The sequence below is a fragment of the Takifugu flavidus genome, chromosome 5 (assembly GCF_003711565.1).
Source record: "Takifugu flavidus isolate HTHZ2018 chromosome 5, ASM371156v2, whole genome shotgun sequence".
Classification (NCBI taxonomy): Eukaryota; Metazoa; Chordata; class Actinopteri; order Tetraodontiformes; family Tetraodontidae; genus Takifugu; species Takifugu flavidus.
Window position 1 is genome coordinate 13,683,390 of NC_079524.1, and position 19,901 is coordinate 13,703,290.

At 44.1% G+C, this 19,901-nt stretch overlaps 1 protein-coding gene and 1 long non-coding RNA gene across 10 annotated transcripts; one reads left to right on the forward strand and one right to left on the reverse strand.

The window, feature by feature from the left end:
* Positions 1-595: 595 nt before the first annotated feature.
* pomt1 (protein-O-mannosyltransferase 1) lies at positions 596-16,605 on the reverse strand. 9 transcript variants are annotated; one of them, XR_008950737.1, is made up of 23 exons: positions 16,472-16,605; positions 14,122-14,195; positions 13,808-13,952; positions 13,361-13,485; positions 13,114-13,220; positions 12,998-13,048; positions 12,773-12,919; positions 12,558-12,666; positions 8,809-8,862; positions 8,595-8,688; positions 8,259-8,414; positions 8,069-8,199; positions 7,891-7,986; positions 7,733-7,825; positions 7,560-7,656; positions 7,393-7,485; positions 7,167-7,287; positions 6,964-7,061; positions 6,762-6,875; positions 6,557-6,683; positions 5,004-5,181; positions 4,657-4,732; positions 4,398-4,548 (listed from the first exon to the last, which is right to left on the reverse strand). XR_008950737.1 is itself a non-coding variant. In XM_057034083.1 (22 exons), the coding sequence occupies exons 4-22, from the start codon at positions 13,474-13,476 to the stop codon at positions 4,377-4,379; spliced, it is 2,154 nt and encodes a 717-aa protein (XP_056890063.1). In that variant the 5' UTR covers positions 13,477-13,485; positions 13,808-13,952; positions 14,122-14,195; positions 16,472-16,605; the 3' UTR covers positions 4,055-4,376. The 9 variants fall into 9 exon arrangements, 7 of the variants coding, with proteins under 7 accessions (XP_056890066.1, XP_056890063.1, XP_056890065.1 ...); XM_057034083.1 differs by lacking the exon at positions 4,657-4,732 and having other exon boundaries at positions 4,055-4,548; XR_008950736.1 differs by having other exon boundaries at positions 4,657-5,181.
* A 112-nt stretch (positions 16,606-16,717) lies between these two features.
* On the forward strand, positions 16,718-19,739 carry LOC130526422 (uncharacterized). Its single transcript, XR_008950739.1, has 2 exons — positions 16,718-16,834; positions 17,179-19,739. It is a non-coding gene; the product is annotated as an uncharacterized LOC130526422 (long non-coding RNA).
* Positions 19,740-19,901: the final 162 nt, after the last annotated feature.

Genomic DNA, 19,901 nt, shown 5'->3' on the forward strand with positions numbered 1-19,901 from the left:
GAAAGCGGCCAAGTCCATTTAATTATTTTAACCCATAAAAAAAACACATTCCTCTGTCGTTTGTTTGTTAACGTATTATTTCCCCCGAAAAATTATTATATATAAATAAGTAAAAAATATTTTTTTTTAAAGTCCACTGACATTTTCCCACCTTGACGTAATGGTATATTCTCAAGTCCTTCCAACATTTAATCGAAAAATGGCTCTTAATCTGTTCCTTATCTTTTTAAAAGAATATTTTAAGATCCTATCTGCTGGTGCGGAATAAACATTTCCTTAGGACTATTTTGGCTTTATGATCAAGATGTCATCAAATTGTAAGTGAACGGAAAAACAACAATGATGGTTGATTATGGCTTTTATTTCCATCTTTATGTTGAAATATTTTAAGATGACCATATTGCACACCTTCTGAAAATAATTGTAAATTTTACATTGATTTCATTTTTGGGATATGGAGGTGGAGGTTTTAATCATCTTTAGGCTGGCAGGTGCAACCTCCTATTGTGTGGTGTCAAGAGCCCTCTCAATTCCACGCTCCACAGCCAGTGACATTCATTGGATCTCAGATAAAGTACTTGCCCTGAAAAAAATGTTCAGATTCAGGTCCTTTATTTGTCCCACACGGGGAAATTTAAAGCGCAACAACAGCAAGAGCACGCAGAGAAAAATAAAATAAAATTGGGATAGAATAGAGACTACAAAGAGGATGTTGTTCAACATGGATGACAGCTTAGCCATCATCCTCCCGTTTCCCACCACCTCCACCGAGGCCAGGGGACATCCCAGGACAGAGCTGGCCCTCCTTACCAGTCTGTCCATTCTCTTCCTGTCCCTGTCCGTGATGCTACTGGACCAGCAGACTATCCCATAAAAGATGGCTGATCCCACCACAGAGTCATAGAAAGTCCTCAGGAGTGGTCCCTGCACTCCAAAAGACCTCAGCCTCCTGAGCAGGAACAGTCTGCTATTGCCCTTCTTGACAAGGGCGTCTGTGTTGTGTGTCCAGTCCACGTTATTGTTTAGGTGAACACCCAGGTACTTATAGGACTTCACAGCGTCGATGTCCATTCTCAGGATGTTCACCGGTGCAGGGGGGGGGTTGTTACGCCTGCGGAGATCCACCACCAGCTCCTTGGTTTTGCTAGCGTTGATCTGGAGGTTGTTCCGCAGGCTCCAGTCCACAAAGTCCTGAATAAGTCCTCTGTACTCCATATCGTCCCCATCAGTGATGAGGCTGACAGCAGCAGAGTCATCAGAAAACTTCTGGAGGTGGCATGATGACGTACTGTATGAAAAGTCCGCGGTGTAGAAGGTGAACAGGAAAGGAGCCAGAACTGTTCCCTGCGGGACACCAGTGCTGCAGAGAAGCCGATCTGACTCGGAGCCCTTCACTCTCACAAACTGTGGTCTTTGTGTGAGGTAGTCCAGAATCCATGTTGTGAGGTGATGGTCCACCACAGCTACCTGCAGCTTATCCTCCAGCAGCCTGGGCTGGATGGTGTTGAATCAAAAAATCAAAAAACATGATCCTCACAGTGCTTCCAGCCTTCTCCAGGTGAGTGAGGGAGGTGTGAAGGAGGTAGATGACGGCATTGTCCACCCCGATGCTCGGCTGGTAGGCGAACTGCAGCGGGTCCATGAAGGAGCTCACCAGTGGGCGCAGGTGAGCGAGGATGAGTCCCTCCAGCGTCTTCATCAGATGAGACGTCAAAGCTACTGGCCTGTAGCTGTTGAGCTCCTTGGGGTGCGGTGTCTTCGGCCCTGGGACAATGCAGGACGTCTTCCACAGCTGTGGCACTCTCCCCAGCTCCAGGTTCAGGTTGAACTTGTGACTGAAAATCTCACACAGCTGGTCTGTGTAGGACTTCAGGAGCCTGGAGCTGATGCCATCCTGACCTGCAGCTTTCCTGGCCCTGTTCTTCTTCAGGGCCTTCCTCACCTTGTGTGTTGTGAGGAACAGGCTGGAGCAGGGAGGTATTGGCAGGGGGGATGGGGATGGGCATAGGCCAGAATGTGAAGTGTCAGGTATGTGTGAGCCAGAGTGTGAAGAGTCAGGTATGTGTGAGCTGAAGGTCATGAGAGAGGGGGAGGGGGGACAAGAGGAACAGTCGATTGGGGGCACAGACAGTGGCGGGTGTAGCAGCAGAGGAGACTGGGCTTGGGGAGGGGTGGGTGCCTGATCAAATCTGTTGAAGAACAAGTTCAAGTCATTTGCCCACTCCCGGTCACCCACAGGTTGGGACTTCTGCTCCGTGAAGATGGTCTTCAGTCCCTTCCATACCCCACAGGTGTTGTTCTGCTGCAACTGATTTTCCATCTTCCTCCTATAGTTGTCCTTCTCCTGCCTGATCTTCCTCCTTGGTTCCCTCTGCACAGACTTCAGCTCTTCCTAGTCTCCAGACACAAAAGCCCTCTTCTTCTCCTTCAGGAGGGCCTTTATGTCTGGGTGATCCAGAGCTTGCTGTTGGAGAAACTCCATACAGTCCTGGTGGGTACGGTGCTCTTTACACAAAAATTAATATAGTCCGTGATGCAGTGGGTGAGATTGTCAATGTCCTCCCCATGGGCGTCGCTGAATACATCCCACAGGGTTGTGTTGAAAGGGCCTCCTCGGCTTCTTCAGACCATTTCTTCACTGTGCGGATGACAGCAGGCTGCCTCTGCACAAGAGGTTTGTACACAGGCTGGCGGTGTACAAGGTTGTGGTTGGCACGACCCAGGGAAGGGAGTGGGAGAGAGTGGTATGCCTCCTTGGTGTTGGCATAGAACAGGTCCAGTGTTTTATTGTCCCTGGTGTGGCAAGTGACGTACTGGGTGAATTTGGGCAGAGAAGATGATGGAGAGGCATGGTTGAAGTCTCCAGAGATGAGGAGGAGGGCGTCAGGGTGTTGTGTCAATTCTATTTTCTAAGCTAAACAAACTGACGACAATTGCTGCAGGCTTTCAGCAACTGGCTGGATCACCAGCTTCTGCCAAAGTGGTCGGCAGTATAGATGAATGCCACCTTAGGATCAAACCCCCTGGAGCAGCTGCTCAGTGGTACTTTAACAGAAAACTGAGGGTTATTGCATCCTAGGGGATGGGGGGTATCCCTGTATGTCCAAGCCTGTAGCATTGATAACACCATCTAGAGAGCACCTGAGACATATGAGAGTAGTCAGGTTCAACAGACATCATACAAAAGCTTGATGTATCATCAAAAGGACATTGGGGATTATGAAGACCAGATGGTGGGCAATATTTTACAAAACCTAGGAGATGAAGCCTGCCTTTGCTACAAAGGTTATTGCATGTTGCACCATTTTGCACAATGTCTGTCTGAGGAACAGTGAATGCATGGAACCCTCAGAAACCAGCTTGTCCTTCACCCAGCTGCAGATTAAACTTTGAACATCACCATCACTCCTTAAAGAAATCAGTTCATTCGATGAGTCGGCAGTATGTTTATATCATTCCAACAATATCTTAATTCTCAAGTGGAAGTGTGAAAACTCTACAACAGTATTAAAATGGTATGAAAGAGCGACGAGCCAACAATTCTTATAATCGCATTAATTTTAATGTCTTTAAGGCAAAAACATATTACACAGGAAGCACCAATATGTCACTAAAATTAAAAAACACTACGCATCTAGAAAGTAACATATTATACACAAAGCAGACAATACTTACATTTGTATGACATCTCTCCGTGCCCCAGTTCACCAGCCATTAACAAGTGGTCACGTGACAACGCAAAGGCTGATCGGATATATTACTGACTTACTTAGGGTGCATCGGTTGTATACTACTTCTCGCAATGCATTGTGGGATACATTGAGTGCACTACCTAGGGTACACCGTGCTCACTAAGCATTCGGACACTATTTCAAAATGGCCTACAATTGAGTACACTATTGAGTGCACTATTAGGGCATGGGGGTGGTTTCGGACACAGCAATTGAGATTTATGTATGCCTGTTTGTGTATATATCCATTATACATATACACACACAGACACAGGAAGACATCCTTTTAACAGTTGGAACGTACATAACAGTACTTCAGTCCATTGAAGATCAAATGGTTTATTCCACCTTTTTAAAACAAAACCCAAACATTTCTGTATCATTTGTCAACTGCTGCACCTTTAATAAAAATATGGAGCAAAAGACAACATTTTATATCCCATTTCAGACAATTCAAGTATCAAAATAAAAGTAGAGGGTTTGTTCAACTCGCTTTCACGGTGTTCTATGGCAGGTAGTGGTGCGTGACACAACAGAAAATGATGGATGATAGCTGGTGTAGCATCACATATTCAGCGTTTAGAGCCCCTACTGCAAAGTCACATCATCAATGACTGCATAACAGCGGTAGTCTTTTCTCTTAGTCTAGTGGCGGCGTAACAAGATGTCCCAGGATTCTTTCCACTTTAATCGTTGGAGCTGATTGGCTGACAGCTCAGGAATGCCATAGGTCAGAGGGCAGAAGGTTCTATATGACAGGAAGACCAAGAGCAGCGCTGACCAAACACACACACACGAGACCCGTCGCAGGGATGCACTGTTACAAAGAAACATTGGTGTTACTTTTATTTTGATAAAAACCTGTGTTGCATGGTAGTTCAAATTGAAGACCGGTTTAAGGTTGTATAAATGAAAGGACAGCCACCTCTAACATAATCGGGTGGTTTTCATGGTGTTGCAGGACAAGGAGATGAAGCCATGACCGCAGTTAGCATCAGCTGCTGTGGAAGCTAGTTCAGTCAGTCAAACACAATGAAGTGCAGACACTTTCAATGCTAAGTCACTGCAACAGCAGGATGACATCATCCTCTCACTAAAGTAGATAGTAAACAACTGTTTTTATGGTTTATATAGTCACATCTCCTTTGATCTGAATTGCTATCCGGCATCCCACTGTGGGCGGAGTTTAAATGAGAGGAAGCTTCATTAGTGAAGGGGAACAGTCTCACTGTGTGTAGGAGGCTAAGGTAAAAGCTGTGTGTGTATGCATACCTGAGCAGGTGTGTGTGCATGTGCTCCACGAGTGCTGGGCCCAACACATGCAGACAGCAGAGGGCAGGTAAGTAGTGATACAGGAAGACGGTCTTCTCCATCAGGAAGAATGGCACAAAGTTGACAAACCAACCGCCAACACACACACAGCCCAGACACACAAACCGATCCCACACATCTTCACACGCACAGGTACACCATTGTTATTACCATGATAAATTAATGCATGATAAATTAGACCAGAGGTTAGCAACACGCTGCAGAATCTTGACATAAAGCAGCATTTATGGTCAGTGGTTACAGTAACTAACATATTCACCGTGACCACCATACCCAGTGGCTGTAACTGGACTTGTCTACAACTATGCCCAAATATTTAGGTCAAAAGTCATGCAAACAGCATTTAATTGATTGTCCATCTTCCACCATCGAAGGCACCAAGACCGATGATGTAATTTTATTTTCAGACCTTGTATCTGCATCACAAAAGGCTAAATCAATAGTTTATAAAGTTTATGCTGTAAAGGAAACTGACGATACTTTATTTACTACCTGTAGTAGCTGATGAATTGGCTGCACTGGGGTTGTCGCCAACCAGTCAGACAACGTTCAGTCATTTTACGGCTGTATAAGCACCACAAACTTCCAGCGATTAGGCAAAATGTGTGCTTCGCAAGCTGGCTGAAAATGTGTGGGGACTTATTTCAAACCCCATGTACAACCTCAAACTTTCACCATGGCAATGCTGGAGAGAGTCATTGAAGATGTTTGTTCTCTCTTCCAAGAAGCTTCTTCAGCCATGACTGATTGGTGGAATTCTGTGCTGGTTTAATTAATCCTCTTGTTAGTGGTCATTGATGGTCATTAGCATTACTGAAGGGGTGTGGACCCTCCTGCTCATCAGGTGCTGTTGGGTGCTCATGACTGTGAACGTTTTGGAGAGGGAACCCAGGAGAGCTTGGAAATGTTGTGATTGTTGTTCTAATGTACCTGTATGGAATGACAATGCTGTTGCATTTGTGGACATCTGTGGATTTACTAGATTTAACTTGTGGATTTAATCACAGTTCACAGGAGATCCAAATCCTCAGGTGTTGAAGGTTCCAGAGTTCTTTGACTTGGATGACTGATAACATTCGTTGACACCCTTGATTCAATTTCATAACTACAATCTTTCACAATGTGTTCTCATCTTCTTAACTGATTTATCCCTTTCGGGGTCAGGGGGACGGTACACAATGGGTAAAAGCAGGTCCACCCCTGGACGAGTTGCCAGCTAATCGCAGGGCCCTATATGAGCATTTGTGGGTTTGGTACCTTGCACAAGCGTACCTTGGCAGTGCTCTGAAGCTGTTCCAGCACCTACTTCCCCCTACTACCAAAACACCTTCCATGTTTTGTCTGCACTGGGGCTCGAAGTGAGAACCTTCCACTTCTCAGCCCAATTAGCACCGGCCACCATCTTTCACATTAATTAACATTTATAACTGTCAAACAGGTTAACCACCTCTGGTCTAGAAGGTTCAGTGATGTGTGGTGTGTTGTCTGTATACCATCAGGTAAGTCTTTGAAGCCCCGCCTCCTCCTCACCAGATACACAACTGCTAAGAGCTGATAGGCCAGCAAGCCCAGGTTGGCCAGGCACCAGGACACTGGGTTACCAATCAGGTGTATCTGAGCCTGAGACACAAAACCAAACTTAATGTACATTCTGTTTGTGTGCCAGTGTGTGTGTGTGTGTGATTGTGTGAGTGTTACATTGCTGGAAGTGTGCAGCCAGTATGCAATGTTGGTATCCATAGTGATCCACTCCAGGGGGGTGGAGCTGTATTTGTGCTCGGAGTATTCCTGTTTCACTGTCAACATCTTCCACTGAAGTAACAACCAAACATGAAAACAACCTGGGGTCACAGCAGCAGATGGGATGCTGTTTCTGCAGATCACATGACTGACATAATACCTGAAGTTCTACAAATTTGATCCAGAAAGAAATGTTTCTGTCCACAGGTATGTCAGTGGGAGAATGAAGCTCAGCCTCCCGGTCCTTCTGCTCCTGACCTACACACAGAGAAACATCAATGACAGACATAGAAGCTTGCTCTCCCTCTCTCACAGACAAACACTGTCACACACACAGTCTTTGTTAAGGGTCACATGACGCACTGATTCCATATCGGTGTTCCTCCACCGTCCATTTCAGACTGTCTCCAGAAGCTTTAAAATGTTTCTCTGCAACAACCTCAAGCTGCCGGAACCCCCAGTCTGGAAGAGACATGCCACTGAGCTGTGCAGACACACAGACATACGTAGACACACGCACACACAGACATCTTAATTTTTAGATATTCGTGCAGGTAAGGAAGGTCTAGTGCTCACTTCCTGTCATTACCTGAAGAATAGCTGACGTGTTCACATGGACCAATCGGATTTGTGACAGTATTGTCTTCCAAGAATCTGACTCTGCCCTTCTGTTAGAGATGTCCTAAACATATGCATGATCACATGACTTTAGTGATAACATTACTCACATAAAATAAGGACTCAGCAGTTCCTCACCACTTGCCACAGGTTCTGTGGAGCCATAGAAATGTTGAAGTCAATGTAGCCCGACACCTCTTGAGCATGAGGACTCATGGGTGCTGCAACATCGTGACTATAACAAGCACAGTTACATTTTTCACTTAGGAGTAATATAGATAATAATATATAGATAGTAATATATCTTTTACCTGTTCAGGAAGCGTGAGGTCATTCCATGGACCAGCTGGATGACATCACCGTGACGCACAGGCTGAGGAGGACCACTGACCACCAGCTCCTGTCTAGCAAAGACACATTAGACCAGGACTACCCTTCCCATCAGACCCCCTACAGACAAGTAACCCACCTGCCAGGGTCTTTAACAATCCACCAATTGTTGATGTCTTTAAAAGGGTAACATGTGACCTGCTGCTGGTGAGAACTTCCTCGCCCATTTTCATATCTGATGACAACAAACAGAAAGTGGTGTCTATGAAACATGAAGACAGTTCATTGATTAGCCCTCGTGTGCATGAACCCAGTACCTGACTGGATAGTTGGCTTTGTGTGAGTGGAGCCAACAGGGGATTGGCTGAGAAGCTGAGCTCCTTAAAGTCACCTGACTGCCATACGCAACTTCCAGAGGCTGACCTTGAGTGATTCTGGAGAGGCCACCCTGCACAAAATCAGTCAGTCACTCAATGTTTGTGCACAACTGCTGCATGTGACTGTTACCTGAAGGCCAGCCTGGAAGGCGGGGCTCATCAGTTGGTCATGTGGTCCACTACGGTTCAAGAGACTCAGGTGAACGTAGAACCAGAACACATATAACAGAACAGGAAGTACCAACAAACACACCACTCGACACACACACTGAACACAGACACTGAACTACACACACACACACACACACACACACACACACACACACACACACACACACAAATTAAAGCGATCAATGTCAGCAGCTATCAATAAAATGTTTGAGTTGGGAGTCTGGACAGTTAGAAACTCAACATTCCTGTTGAACTGCAGGTTTGGTGGTAAATGTAGCAACAAACAAAGACTCACGTGACTGACTTTGCGGTCTCCAATCACATTCCAAGTGTGCACAGAGGCTATGGTCAGCAGCAACAGGTAGGAGAAAACACCCGTGTACTTCACTCTGACATCACACACACACACACACACACACACACACACACACACCACACACACACACACACACATTAGAAACTGTACGTGTAGATATGGCGAACCATGGTTGCTGAGAACAGTTTCTTACCCTACAGCAGCAGAACAGGATGCTCCAGATAGGAGAAGCCAGCAGATCCTGGTGCTGCTCAGTAGGACAAAACACACGTTATGTTCTGGTCAGCACAAACTTAGAAACATTATTAATTCTGAAAGAAATTCAAGCTGCAGCAGCATACATCTTCTAAAATAAAATAAAAGTGCAAAAATGGGAAAAAGAGAGGGGAAAAAATGACACAAATAAGAAAATAAACATCATGTTGTGTCTGTTCTTTAGCCTTTTCAGGGTCACAGGGAGGGTACACAATGGGCGAAGGCAGGTCCACCCCCAGATGAGTGGCCAGTTCATCGCAGGGCCCATGTGAGCATTTGTGGGTTCAGTTCCTTGCTCAAGGGTACCTCGGCAGTGTTCTGGGACCTACTACCCTCCATGTTCTGTCTGCACTGGGGCTGGAACCACAAAACCTCCACTTCTCAGCCCAGTTTTCAACAGACTGAGCTGCCACCACCCGAAAAACATATACATTAAAATATACATTATTTACATGATTATAAACTTATTTACATATATGCTGTGATAAAACCAAGAAAAAGAAAGAAAATACTACTATATAAATATGATGTATAATAACACATTTATTAATGTACAGATATCTATAATATCATGTACAAATATATGAAAAATGCTACAATGAGAGAAAAACTGTGTAAAGATCAGTTTGATGTTATTTCCGTCATTGCTGCAATGCAGTCTTCTGGCCAGGGATGCCTGTCCTGCTGACAGGAACGGACGTGTGTCCAGGAGCCTCACATACAAACACTTATAGACTTCATATTGAAACCTGGCCTACACCTGAATCCAAGCACATTTGCATTATAAATCCCAACCAAGATGGAATTGACCACAACAATTAGAGTACCAGGCCCCTCCCGCACCAAGTAATACATATGCAAATATATATAAAAAGGGGTCCCAACAAACCATCAGATCAACCAGCCATGAGTCCCAAAGAAAAGAATTTTACTGATTGATGGAGATACTCCTCAAAGAAGTGGAGGCACAATAAATATTGTTTGGCACAGCGATAACAGAAGAGGAATTCTAGCCTGTACTAAATGAAATCAGTTTCCATTTGAGTTTCATGCCCCACCAACATGGTTTGAGTCCTTTAAACACAGAAGGCTTGTTGTGTATGGACACAGGTAGGACCTGGCTCCTGGCCATGTCACATTCCAAATGTGGCCCCCAGCTCCACAGTTCCATGAGGATGGCCCTTGGGGCCCTAAAGCAACTAATGAACCAGTCCTTTCTCTGCTCACTGCTCCATTTGCAACATCTCCTGATAGCACTTAAAAGGTTAAAAAATTCAGTGCTGAAGTTAAAACTCTGAGATTGCCAACAGGCAATGTGTGTGTGCGTGTTAACAATGTTTTAGCTATGAATCCTCATATTAAAATAATCAATGTTAATCATCACAGCTATGATCATGTAAGCATGAACCGGTGTGTTTTTGCTTAGTTTAGACCAGGGGTGCTTACACTTTTTCAGCATGCGAGCTACTTATGAAATGATCAAGTCAAAATGATCAACCCATTACAGTGGGACCTCTACTTACAAAATTAATTGGTTCCGGAAGTTGTTTCGTAACCTGAAAATTACGTAAGTAGAGATGTGTTTTCCATGTAAATGCCATAATCCATTCCAAGCCCCCAAAAATTCGGACATAATTTTTTTTATAAATCATAAAAATGCATCAAAACATGTAACAAATACATGTTACAATTAGATTACCGCACAATAAATGTAGGAATTCAGTGCAAGGCTTCTCCAGGAACAAAATGAACTTTATTTCAGGCTAATCTTACATTACTAGCAACGAACATTAACACTTGGTGCAACACCGCCATCTAATGGGCAAACATACGAACACCCACAATAAATAAAAGTTAAACGAAGGCGACGCTGGGATACACACAAACCTGTACATATTGACATCCCTCCTAGCCAATGGGATGACAGGAAGATGCTAGGCGATAGCCAATGGCAGAGCAGCTACAAGCATGTTTACGTTCGCTATACTCCGCGAGCTGCGAGTAGCAGCGGTAGCGTATTTTTGCCTTTCGTATCCTAAAATTTCTTTCGTAACAAGAGGAAATATTTTCCCGTTGAGACGTTTCGTAACCTGAAAATTCCGCATGTAGAGACGTTCGTAAGTAGAGGTCCCACTGTATATTTATTTAGAAAACTATTGAGGATTCTTACAATTTATGTTGATGTACGTTGCATAACCACATGTCGCACAACAAAACATAATTAACGATGTACATTTTTTGCCATTGTCAAAAACAACTGGGACTTTAGTTCCTTCCCCTTTCTCAGCTCGCTTGAGCAGTCCGAAAATGCTGCTCCACATTTCCCTTCTTTGGTATTGCGATGGTAGACTGGCAGAGGCAAACGCACTTTGAAAATGTCATTGTGAAAAATCCTCCTCCCATTCCGTATGAAAGCGATAAGTTTTATTCTTCTTACTTGGTCCCCCACTCATTTAAAACCCTTTCTTATGTTTAAGAGAAAAAAATGAAAGCAAAACATTAGCAGTAACAAACTGACAAGCTTGTTAGCTTTGCTGCACTTAGAGCTGTTGTTTGTGCATGCACAGTGACTTAAGTGTCAAAAAAATTCAGATGTTATCCGACTGGGTGCCCTTTATATTAATCAAGTCACGAGATGGATGATAGGCCGATGTCTATATATTTTTTTTATTGTCATCCAATCTACTGATAGTACCTTGGCGATCGACATATTGAGCACCCCTGATTTAGACGTTGAATGCTCTTATTTAGTCATCATCTAAGCGCTGACAGTCCATGCTGAGCTGCTAGGCCTACGGTACCTCATGTCCCTGGAAGATGTTGGAACAGACAGAGTTTGTTCCAAAAACAAAAGCTATGTAACGTGGACCTGGTTGTAAATTGGCTTAGTGAATATAAAAACTAGCTGTTAGCATTCAGGAGCAGCACAAGGCGTCATCCCAAGTCTGGAGAGGTCCAGTTGGCCTGGTGAGCGTTCAGGTACCTCGGAGACCAGAGGCAGTGCGGTGGTGACTTGTGTTCCAGTTGACTGATTATTTGGGTTTTATTTGTCTTCGTTTATTTTTTGACTCACTGGCTGTTGTAATCCTGACTCCTTTTTGATCTTCAATAAATGCTGGGGGACGTTTTGAAAAGAACAGCCTTCTGGTACTCTGTACCACATTTTTTGGACATGAACATGCAGACAGGTGCCTTATGAGTGGAAAGGCATTTCCACCTTTTCTTCCTCCTCCCCAAAATCGAGGCACTGAAGAGGAGGCTGAAAAAATCCTTTCAACAACACCAGCTCTGCCAAAGTTGTTAACGGGTTTTCTGCACCATTTCACAGTTTTATATCCACTAATGTAATCACAAAGACCTGGGTGTGTTCATTACTGTTAATTGCTAATGCGCACTTCACTCTCAGGAATGCCCTTTTAGACATTCTAGTAGGATCTCTGTGTCAACTGGTCTTGTCAGGGTTTTTCTTGAATGTGTTTCACAGGTGTCACCAGTTGACTTCTTCAGTTCTGAACTGGAGAGACCTGGATGATTGAGATTCTACACAGATACCTTGTAGACATTATTAACAGTCTCCCTGCATCACCTCGGAGGGGCGCCATCGGCTCAAAAGCACTAGAAATGTGCGTACACGATGTTTTTGTGCATCCCTTCAGGGTCCTCCTCTCTGCCACTGGTGAGACTCACCTGTTGGGCCTGTTGTGGAACCGCAGGTAAGAGAAGAATGCCAAAAGCACGAAGAAGATGAGCACAGACTCCAGCAACATGAAACGTGACTGAACAATCAGGGAGTTCTCTGGAAACACAAAACGTGCCAGGTGTCAGTGTGCATATGTTATTTTAAACTTTGGGATGTGAGGCAGCAGACCTGATGGTGAAGGTGGTTTCTGAGGAGGACTCACCCAGCAGAACCAGCAGTGCAGTCCCCAAAGCTGACAGATGGCAAAACCTGAGCTCCAGAGTGAGCAGGTAAACCAAAGGAACACAGAGAGCTCCACATACAGCAGGCAGACACCGCAGACTCCACACACTTACATTGTTGGGATACTCTGTGCAACAAAACAAACCCACCCACACCAGAGATAAACTTCTTCAGTCAAGCTCAGGTTGGTTCATATGATGCTTACCTGCTCCAATTTGGTTCCAGGCGTAGTTCCCATTGAATCCTCCAAGATAAGCTGGAATAAACACAATAGTAACCCCCAACTATTCTCATGTTGACTGTGGGATCTTCTTAACTAACCTCCAAGAGAGAGGATCATGTGACCCAGAGGTGGTCCACTGTCATCGATGAAGAAAACTTGCTTCATGTAGAGAGACACAAACTGGCCATAATACACCTCATCAAATCTGCACCACCCCAACACACACAGAAAACAGCATCATTAAAAAATAAATAAGACTTTCTAACAAACTTGTGTGTGTGTGTGTGTGTGTGTGTGTGTGTGTGTGTGTGTGTGTGTGTGTACAGCTCAGGCATGGACACTCACACCACAGCATTAGGGTAGCTGAGCTGACTCAGTCTGGTCCACAGAGCTACTATTGTCACCAACACCAAGACCACGTCCACCTGAAGAGTTGCCACCAATGGAAGCTGCAGATGCATGATGGATACCTGCCAAGAGGTGAGACGTGTAATGGATGGATATATGGATATATATATATATATATAAACTCTAAATATGTTTCATTTAAATTATCTAAGCTATCATAGCATTACATTCGATGTGATTACTCAACACATCGGGTTACCTTTATCTGCTGTAGCTAAAGCTAACTGCTAGTATTTATTGTTGCAAGCCACCCTTCATCCATACACTCATTCTTTCCATCATCATCATTGCGCAGAAATGCAGCAGCTGGTATTAAGACCTAACAATGACAGATTTAATCTTCAAAATAAGCACAAACATGGCTTCATGGTGTAGGTAAAGTACCGGCTCCACGTCCGCTGTTCTCCGGAGAACTTTGTATCTGTGGCTAAAAGCTGCCGTTCGATGCCTGTTGTATTTAATTGTGGAGCTTCTTCAACTTGTATAAGCTTTCATCGCACACTCGTACTGCGGTACGTGCTGCCACCTCCTGTACGGAGTTATATTACATCGGTCAGGATCAGTCATTAGTGCAAAGAAATGATCACAACATAAATCCAACGCCCCCCTCACAAAAAAACCCCCCACCCCAAACACAACTCCATCTTCAAACTTCTATCTTTAAGATAACAATAGAGGACTCTTCAGCATTCCCTTACCTCCCATCCAAAGAATCACTCCAAATTCCACAGATGTTAGATCTCCAAATCATATTTCTGATTACATATTCCACCTAAATAAACATTGAAGAAACTTTAGATTAAAGACAACACAGCTGTGAACTTGACCTTTACATAAAGATTTAAGTGTGTGAAACAGTCAGGAATTCTCTCTCAACAGTCAACAGGTCAGTAAAGGTGTTTAAGTCATGTGTTATCTCATCATCAGATCTGTCTGTACAGATTCAATCCACTTTATTTTTTTAGAACACAATTTTAAATAAACATAAAAGGTTCCAGAATGCTGTACAGTAAAATATACACAATAAAAAACATAAAAAATAAAGAAAACAATTGGTCCCCTCTGAGCTTCAGCTTAGTGTCAGGAGTAGCTGATGTGAGATCAGCTGAGTGTGTAAAGCTGCAGGAGCTCAGCGAGGTACGATGGGGGCAAGACCAGTTACAGTTTAAAAACAAATAAACAAATTTTAAAATGGATTGTAAAGCGAAGGGGTAGCGAGTGCAGTGAAGCTAAAATCAGTGAAATATGCTGTGTTGGATCGCAATACCTCTCGTGTGTCACTGCCGATCGCAAATTCAGTGGTTCCCAAACTTTTTTTCTCAAGCCCCCCTTTGATGATATAAGAACATTGTAAGCCCCCCCCACCCCTCCCTGCACCCGATCCCACCCACCCCAAATCAATCACACCTCCTTTGTTTTGAATAAATTAAATAATACATAAAGATGTTTTCTTTCTAAAAGTGGACTGTAGTCTCTTTCTTGAGTCAGATGTCATGTCAATGTACTGTTCTTACTCTGTGGCACTGAGGTCTGCAGGTGCAGTTGCTTGAAAGGGGTCTCGTATCCAGTCATATTTTGCAGAATCCTCAGGGAAATACCTCCCAAAGTGCTTTTGCAGGGCTGAGATATGAGCCTTCATACATCGAAGAATTGTATTTTCCAGCTCATTTTTTTCAAGGTATGCTTTCAGGTTTTCAAAGGAGTCCACATTTCCTTCTGCAAGCCTTCTCTCCCACATCTTCATTTTTTTGTGAAAGAAGCTATTTTGTCTGTGAATTGTGGAAGATGAGTGTTGGTACCTTGCAACTGTAAATTCAGTCCATTTCGCTTCTGAAATACTGTATGTCACTGAGATAGGCAAGCTTTTTAAGAATTTTTCATCATGAAACTTGCGGGCAAGACCATGCCCTTCTTCAGTCAAGAAAACTCCAACCTCATCCTTCAGTTCAAAAACCCTGGACAGGACCTTTCCTCGTGAAAGCCATCTACACTCACTGTGCCACAAAAGAGCTGTGTGCTGAGATCCCATTTCTTCACATATTGAAGATAAGATTCTGGATTTCCGGGGTCTGGATTTTATGTAGTTGACTGTTGTGATGACATCTGTCAACACTGAGTTCAGTTCAGGACTTAGCTCTTTGGAGGCAAGTGCCGCTCTGTGAAGCAGGCAGTGTGTCTATTGTGCTTTGGGGGAGACGCGTCTGATGAGAGCTTGCAGTCCACTGTGTTTACCAGGCATCGCCTGAGCCCCGTCTCTACAGACTCACACAGTCCTCCCACTTCAGGTCTGCCTCTTGCAAATAGGTGTCAATAATTAGGAAAAGCTCCTCTGCAGTGGCTCTGTTAGGGATATATTTGCAGAAAACAAATCCTCTTTTATACCTTCCACATCAATATACCTGACGTATGTTATTAACAGACTGTCTTTATTACTGTCTGTTGCCTCATCCATTTGCAGAGCAAAACGACCATCTTTTATCTTTTCAATAAGCTGCTCTTCCATATCTGCAGACGATGAAGAAGAGGAATTCGGGATGTTGGACACTGAAATAGCGCAGCTGTTTAATTCAGATACAGAAGATGAAAACTTTGATGGTTTTGTGGCGGAAGAATGAATATTTTGTTCAATAAATGTGTCGAAACTCACTGTTTTACTTCCATTGTCATTTTTTACTGTATGTTTTAGCATGCCCCTAATAATACGGTGAGCCTTATGTATATTTTAAATACAGATATAGCACCCATAACTGAGACTGCGCCTTTAATTACAGTGTGCCTTATGGTCGTGAAAATACGGTATGTTTACATAATAAAAACTGCAGTTGAATGATTATGGTGTTACACTTTTAAAATCTCCATAAAGCAACATTTAATTATGAAAGAAAAAAGAAGTGAATGACAGATGAGCTAACTAGATAACTAGCTAGCTGTCAAGATCAGATAGACATATTCACAGGTAACTTTGGAGACGTTTGGCTGAGAAGTCTTAATGTGCATATTGTCACTTTATAAATACTAGTTCACAATAACACACGCCACAGCACTCACCACAACCAGGAAGAACAACTTCATTTCTTTTTCTCCTCTTCTCAGGTTCTGACGGGGTTCAGCCGTTGCTGGACCTATACAGGCCATCTGTCACAGCCCCATTCCCCTAGGTCCTTCCTGTCCCTCTGCCCCAGTAATTTTCCACTCTCCCTGCCTCTGCTCCACTCTACCTGCCAGCCACTCCCACCCCGTCAGCTCAACTCCACTAACCTGCAAGCACAGGTTGGCTTATAATCCTCCCCTGCACTCTCAGTCTTTGCCAGATTGTTCTTCAGCGCTTCCATGCATGACTCTTCAGCACTTATCTGCCTTCGCTGCTGCTCATCCCCAGTCGGCTCTGCTACTTCATCGGCCTCATCGCCTGTAAGCCCCTCTCTGTCACTCCTGCCCACTGTAAACGGAACTGTACGGGTTCACGTCCACCCCCTCGGCTCCACATTCCGGCTCTGCTCAAACCCAATCCCCGAGCCCGACACCCATAGACTCTGCGTGGGCCCTGAGCCTGAAGAACGGACTGTTTCCTGTGTTTCCTTGTCTGCCAGAGTTCCTGTTTGCCTGTGTACTAATAAAGGGTCACTACCAACGGTTCCAGCTTTCCAGAGTGCTGCTTTTGGGTCCAAATTGCTCCTGTCACACCATCAGCCGTTTACGGACAAACCGTCACTGCTCCCTCGTTTTCACCTGGAAGTGTCTGTTGTTTCTTACAGTGGGAAAGATGTACCCACGAGGGTTGTTCCGCTATCCGCACCGCTGTAGGTGTCTTCAGCAGGATCTGGAACGGACCTTCCCAGTGTGGGTCACTCCACTTGGCTCTTCGAATGCGCTTCACCCACACATAATCTCCCACATCAACGCTGTTATCTTCTTTCTGGGGAGGCAAAGGCATATCTGGCAGATTATTCATTCTTTGAACATCTTTTGCTTGCAGCATTTTTCTCATGTAATCTGCAACTGTCATTTCTACTTCATCATCTCCTGTCTTTTGTTGGAATGGAGGTAAGACGTAAGGTCTTCCATACATCATTTCAAATGGTGACAATCCTGTGGTTGCATGTGGTGTAATATACATCCACAATTTTACTAAATCTAGACAATAAATCCATGATTTTTCTGTTTCATCCATGCATCTTCTTAACCTTGACTTGATTGTGCCATTTGCTCTCTCTACGAGGCCTGCACTCTGTGGATGATTCTTTAAACTAATGTTAAATATTTGTCCTACCCTGTCAATTATTTCATTCACAAAATGTGATCCATTGTCACTCCAAATGACTTTTGGAACCCCAAATCTAGGTATAATTTCTCTACATAGTGCTTTTGCTACCGTTACTGCATCTGCTTTTGCTGTAGGATAAACTTAAATCCATCTAGTAAAAGGATCAATTAACACTAAGCAATATTTCTTTCCTTCACAGGGACCAAGTTCAATGTAATCCATATAAATTGTGTGAAAAGGATAGGATGGTATAGGTGTTTTACCTTTCTGTGGCTTAATACCTCCCTGAGGATTATGCTTCAAACAAATCTGACATGCTAAACAAAAATTTTTTAGAGTAAGGTTGAAATCCTATTGCATAGAACTGTGATTGCACTACCTTCACCATCCCTCCTGTTGAGACATGGTAAGGCTCATGGCTCACAATAGCCGCCCATCTATACATATTTCTTGGCAATACAGGTTTTCCATCAGGCATTGTGTAAATTCCATTCACTATCTTAGCACTGTTTTTTCCATTGCTTTTCTGTCTTGCTGCTGTGTGTTTGCATGTCCCTCAGAAATTGTCATGATTCAGTTTGGAATTCAATCAATCTCAATCAATCTTTATTTATATAGCGTCTTATACAATCAAAATTGTTTCAAGGCGCTTTCCAGAAACCCACTTCGCTCTGGGCCTTGACACAATGTGACAGATACCACCATGTTGGCAATCCTTTGACCTGGACCGCCGTTCCGGAACAACGTACAACTTCAAGCGGACCCCGACGACGCTTGTCAAACCATTTTCTCCGAAACACCTTTACAAACACCTTATCTCCATTGCATTGTGGTGCTCCTCTGCTCGTCGAGCCTCTGTTGTGCCTCTTCCCGCTGCTGCCTGTCAGAAACATATGTGGATATTCTTTTATGAAGAATAGCCAAATAGTTAACATAGGCACGCATTTCATCTTCAAGAGGTGCCAGACTTGGGTCTTTGCCACTTGTGCGCCAACATGGAGTTGGCATTCGTCTGCCTGTCGCTAGTTCATGCGGTGTCAAATGCAAATCGCGAAGTTCACTCAAGCGGCAAGCCATCAGGGCGAGTGGGAGAGCTGTCACCCAGTTCAAGCCTGTATGTTGACAGATTTTAGCAATGCGATTTTTCAGAATGCCATTCATTTTCTCACAAATGCCTTGACTTTGTGGATGATAAACAGCTCCGAGTCGCTGTTTAATCCCCAATTTTTGGAGGATCAGCTTTACAGTCTTGTCCACAAATTCTCTACCATTGTCTGAAGATATTCGATCTGGAAGCCCCCACCTGCTGATGACTTCGCGACACAAAAACTTTGCGACCGATTGGGCGTCTTTTCGTTTCGTTGGACATGCTTCGACCCACTGGGAGAACCTGTCCACAACAGCCAACATGTATCTTTTACCTTCCACTGGTCTAATCATGACAACAAAGTCAATGACTAGTTCACGCATGGGACCTGTGGGCGTTGGAACATAGCCCAGAGGAACTGTCACCCTACGGCGAACATTGGGCCAGATTCACCAATATGTTCTTAAGAATCTTCTTAGATTCTTTCTTAAGTTGTTATTAAGAAGTTTTTTAAGAAAACCCTACGTCGGATTCATCAACGCGTTCGTAAGCCCCAGAATTGTTCGCAGCTGTGTTCTTAGATTGATGAATGCCATCTGTTCGTAAATTGAAAGCGCGTGCCAGGTGAGTCTAATTAACATACGATTAGCATAAGTCACCGCCCACTAATGCCCATAAAAGGAACTGCAGCAGGACCCTGTAGACAGAGCAAAAAGCAGCCAAATGCCCAAAGCGAAATGCCCAAAGCTTGCCTCTCCGCGCCTGATTTCTGACGCTGTGGTAAACCTGTTTATTGATGTTAAATGCCTTCCAGGCCACTAGGTGGGACAACGTGTTGTTTACTGTTCGGGAAATTTCTTGTGTAGAAGAAACCAGAGCGGAAGTTAGTTATACCTGTGTGCTGACCGAAATTAATGCTACCTGTTCGAGTTCCTGAAATAAAATAAATTCTTCAGTAAGAAGAAGCCTCCTGCAAGTTACTACATAAATGGCGACGAGGATAAAGTCACCACAGATGCCTCGGATGGATACAGAGGAATGAAAGCGGCTGCTGAGTGGCTAAGTCAGGGGTCGGCAACCCGCGGCTCTGGGGCCGCATGCGGCTCTTTGGCGCCGCCCTAGTGGCT

Coding starts and splice junctions, on each gene's coding strand:
- pomt1 (XM_057034080.1), bottom strand. CDS start 13,476: ATGCATCTGCAGCTTCCATTGGTGGCAACTCTTCAGGTGGACGTGGTC. Junction 13,221..13,360: donor AGCTACCCTAATGCTGTGGT/GTGAGTGTCCAT, acceptor GGGGTGGTGCAG/ATTTGATGAGGTGTATTATG. Junction 7,987..8,068: donor AAAGCCAACTATCCAGTCAG/GTACTGGGTTCA, acceptor TGTTGTCATCAG/ATATGAAAATGGGCGAGGAA.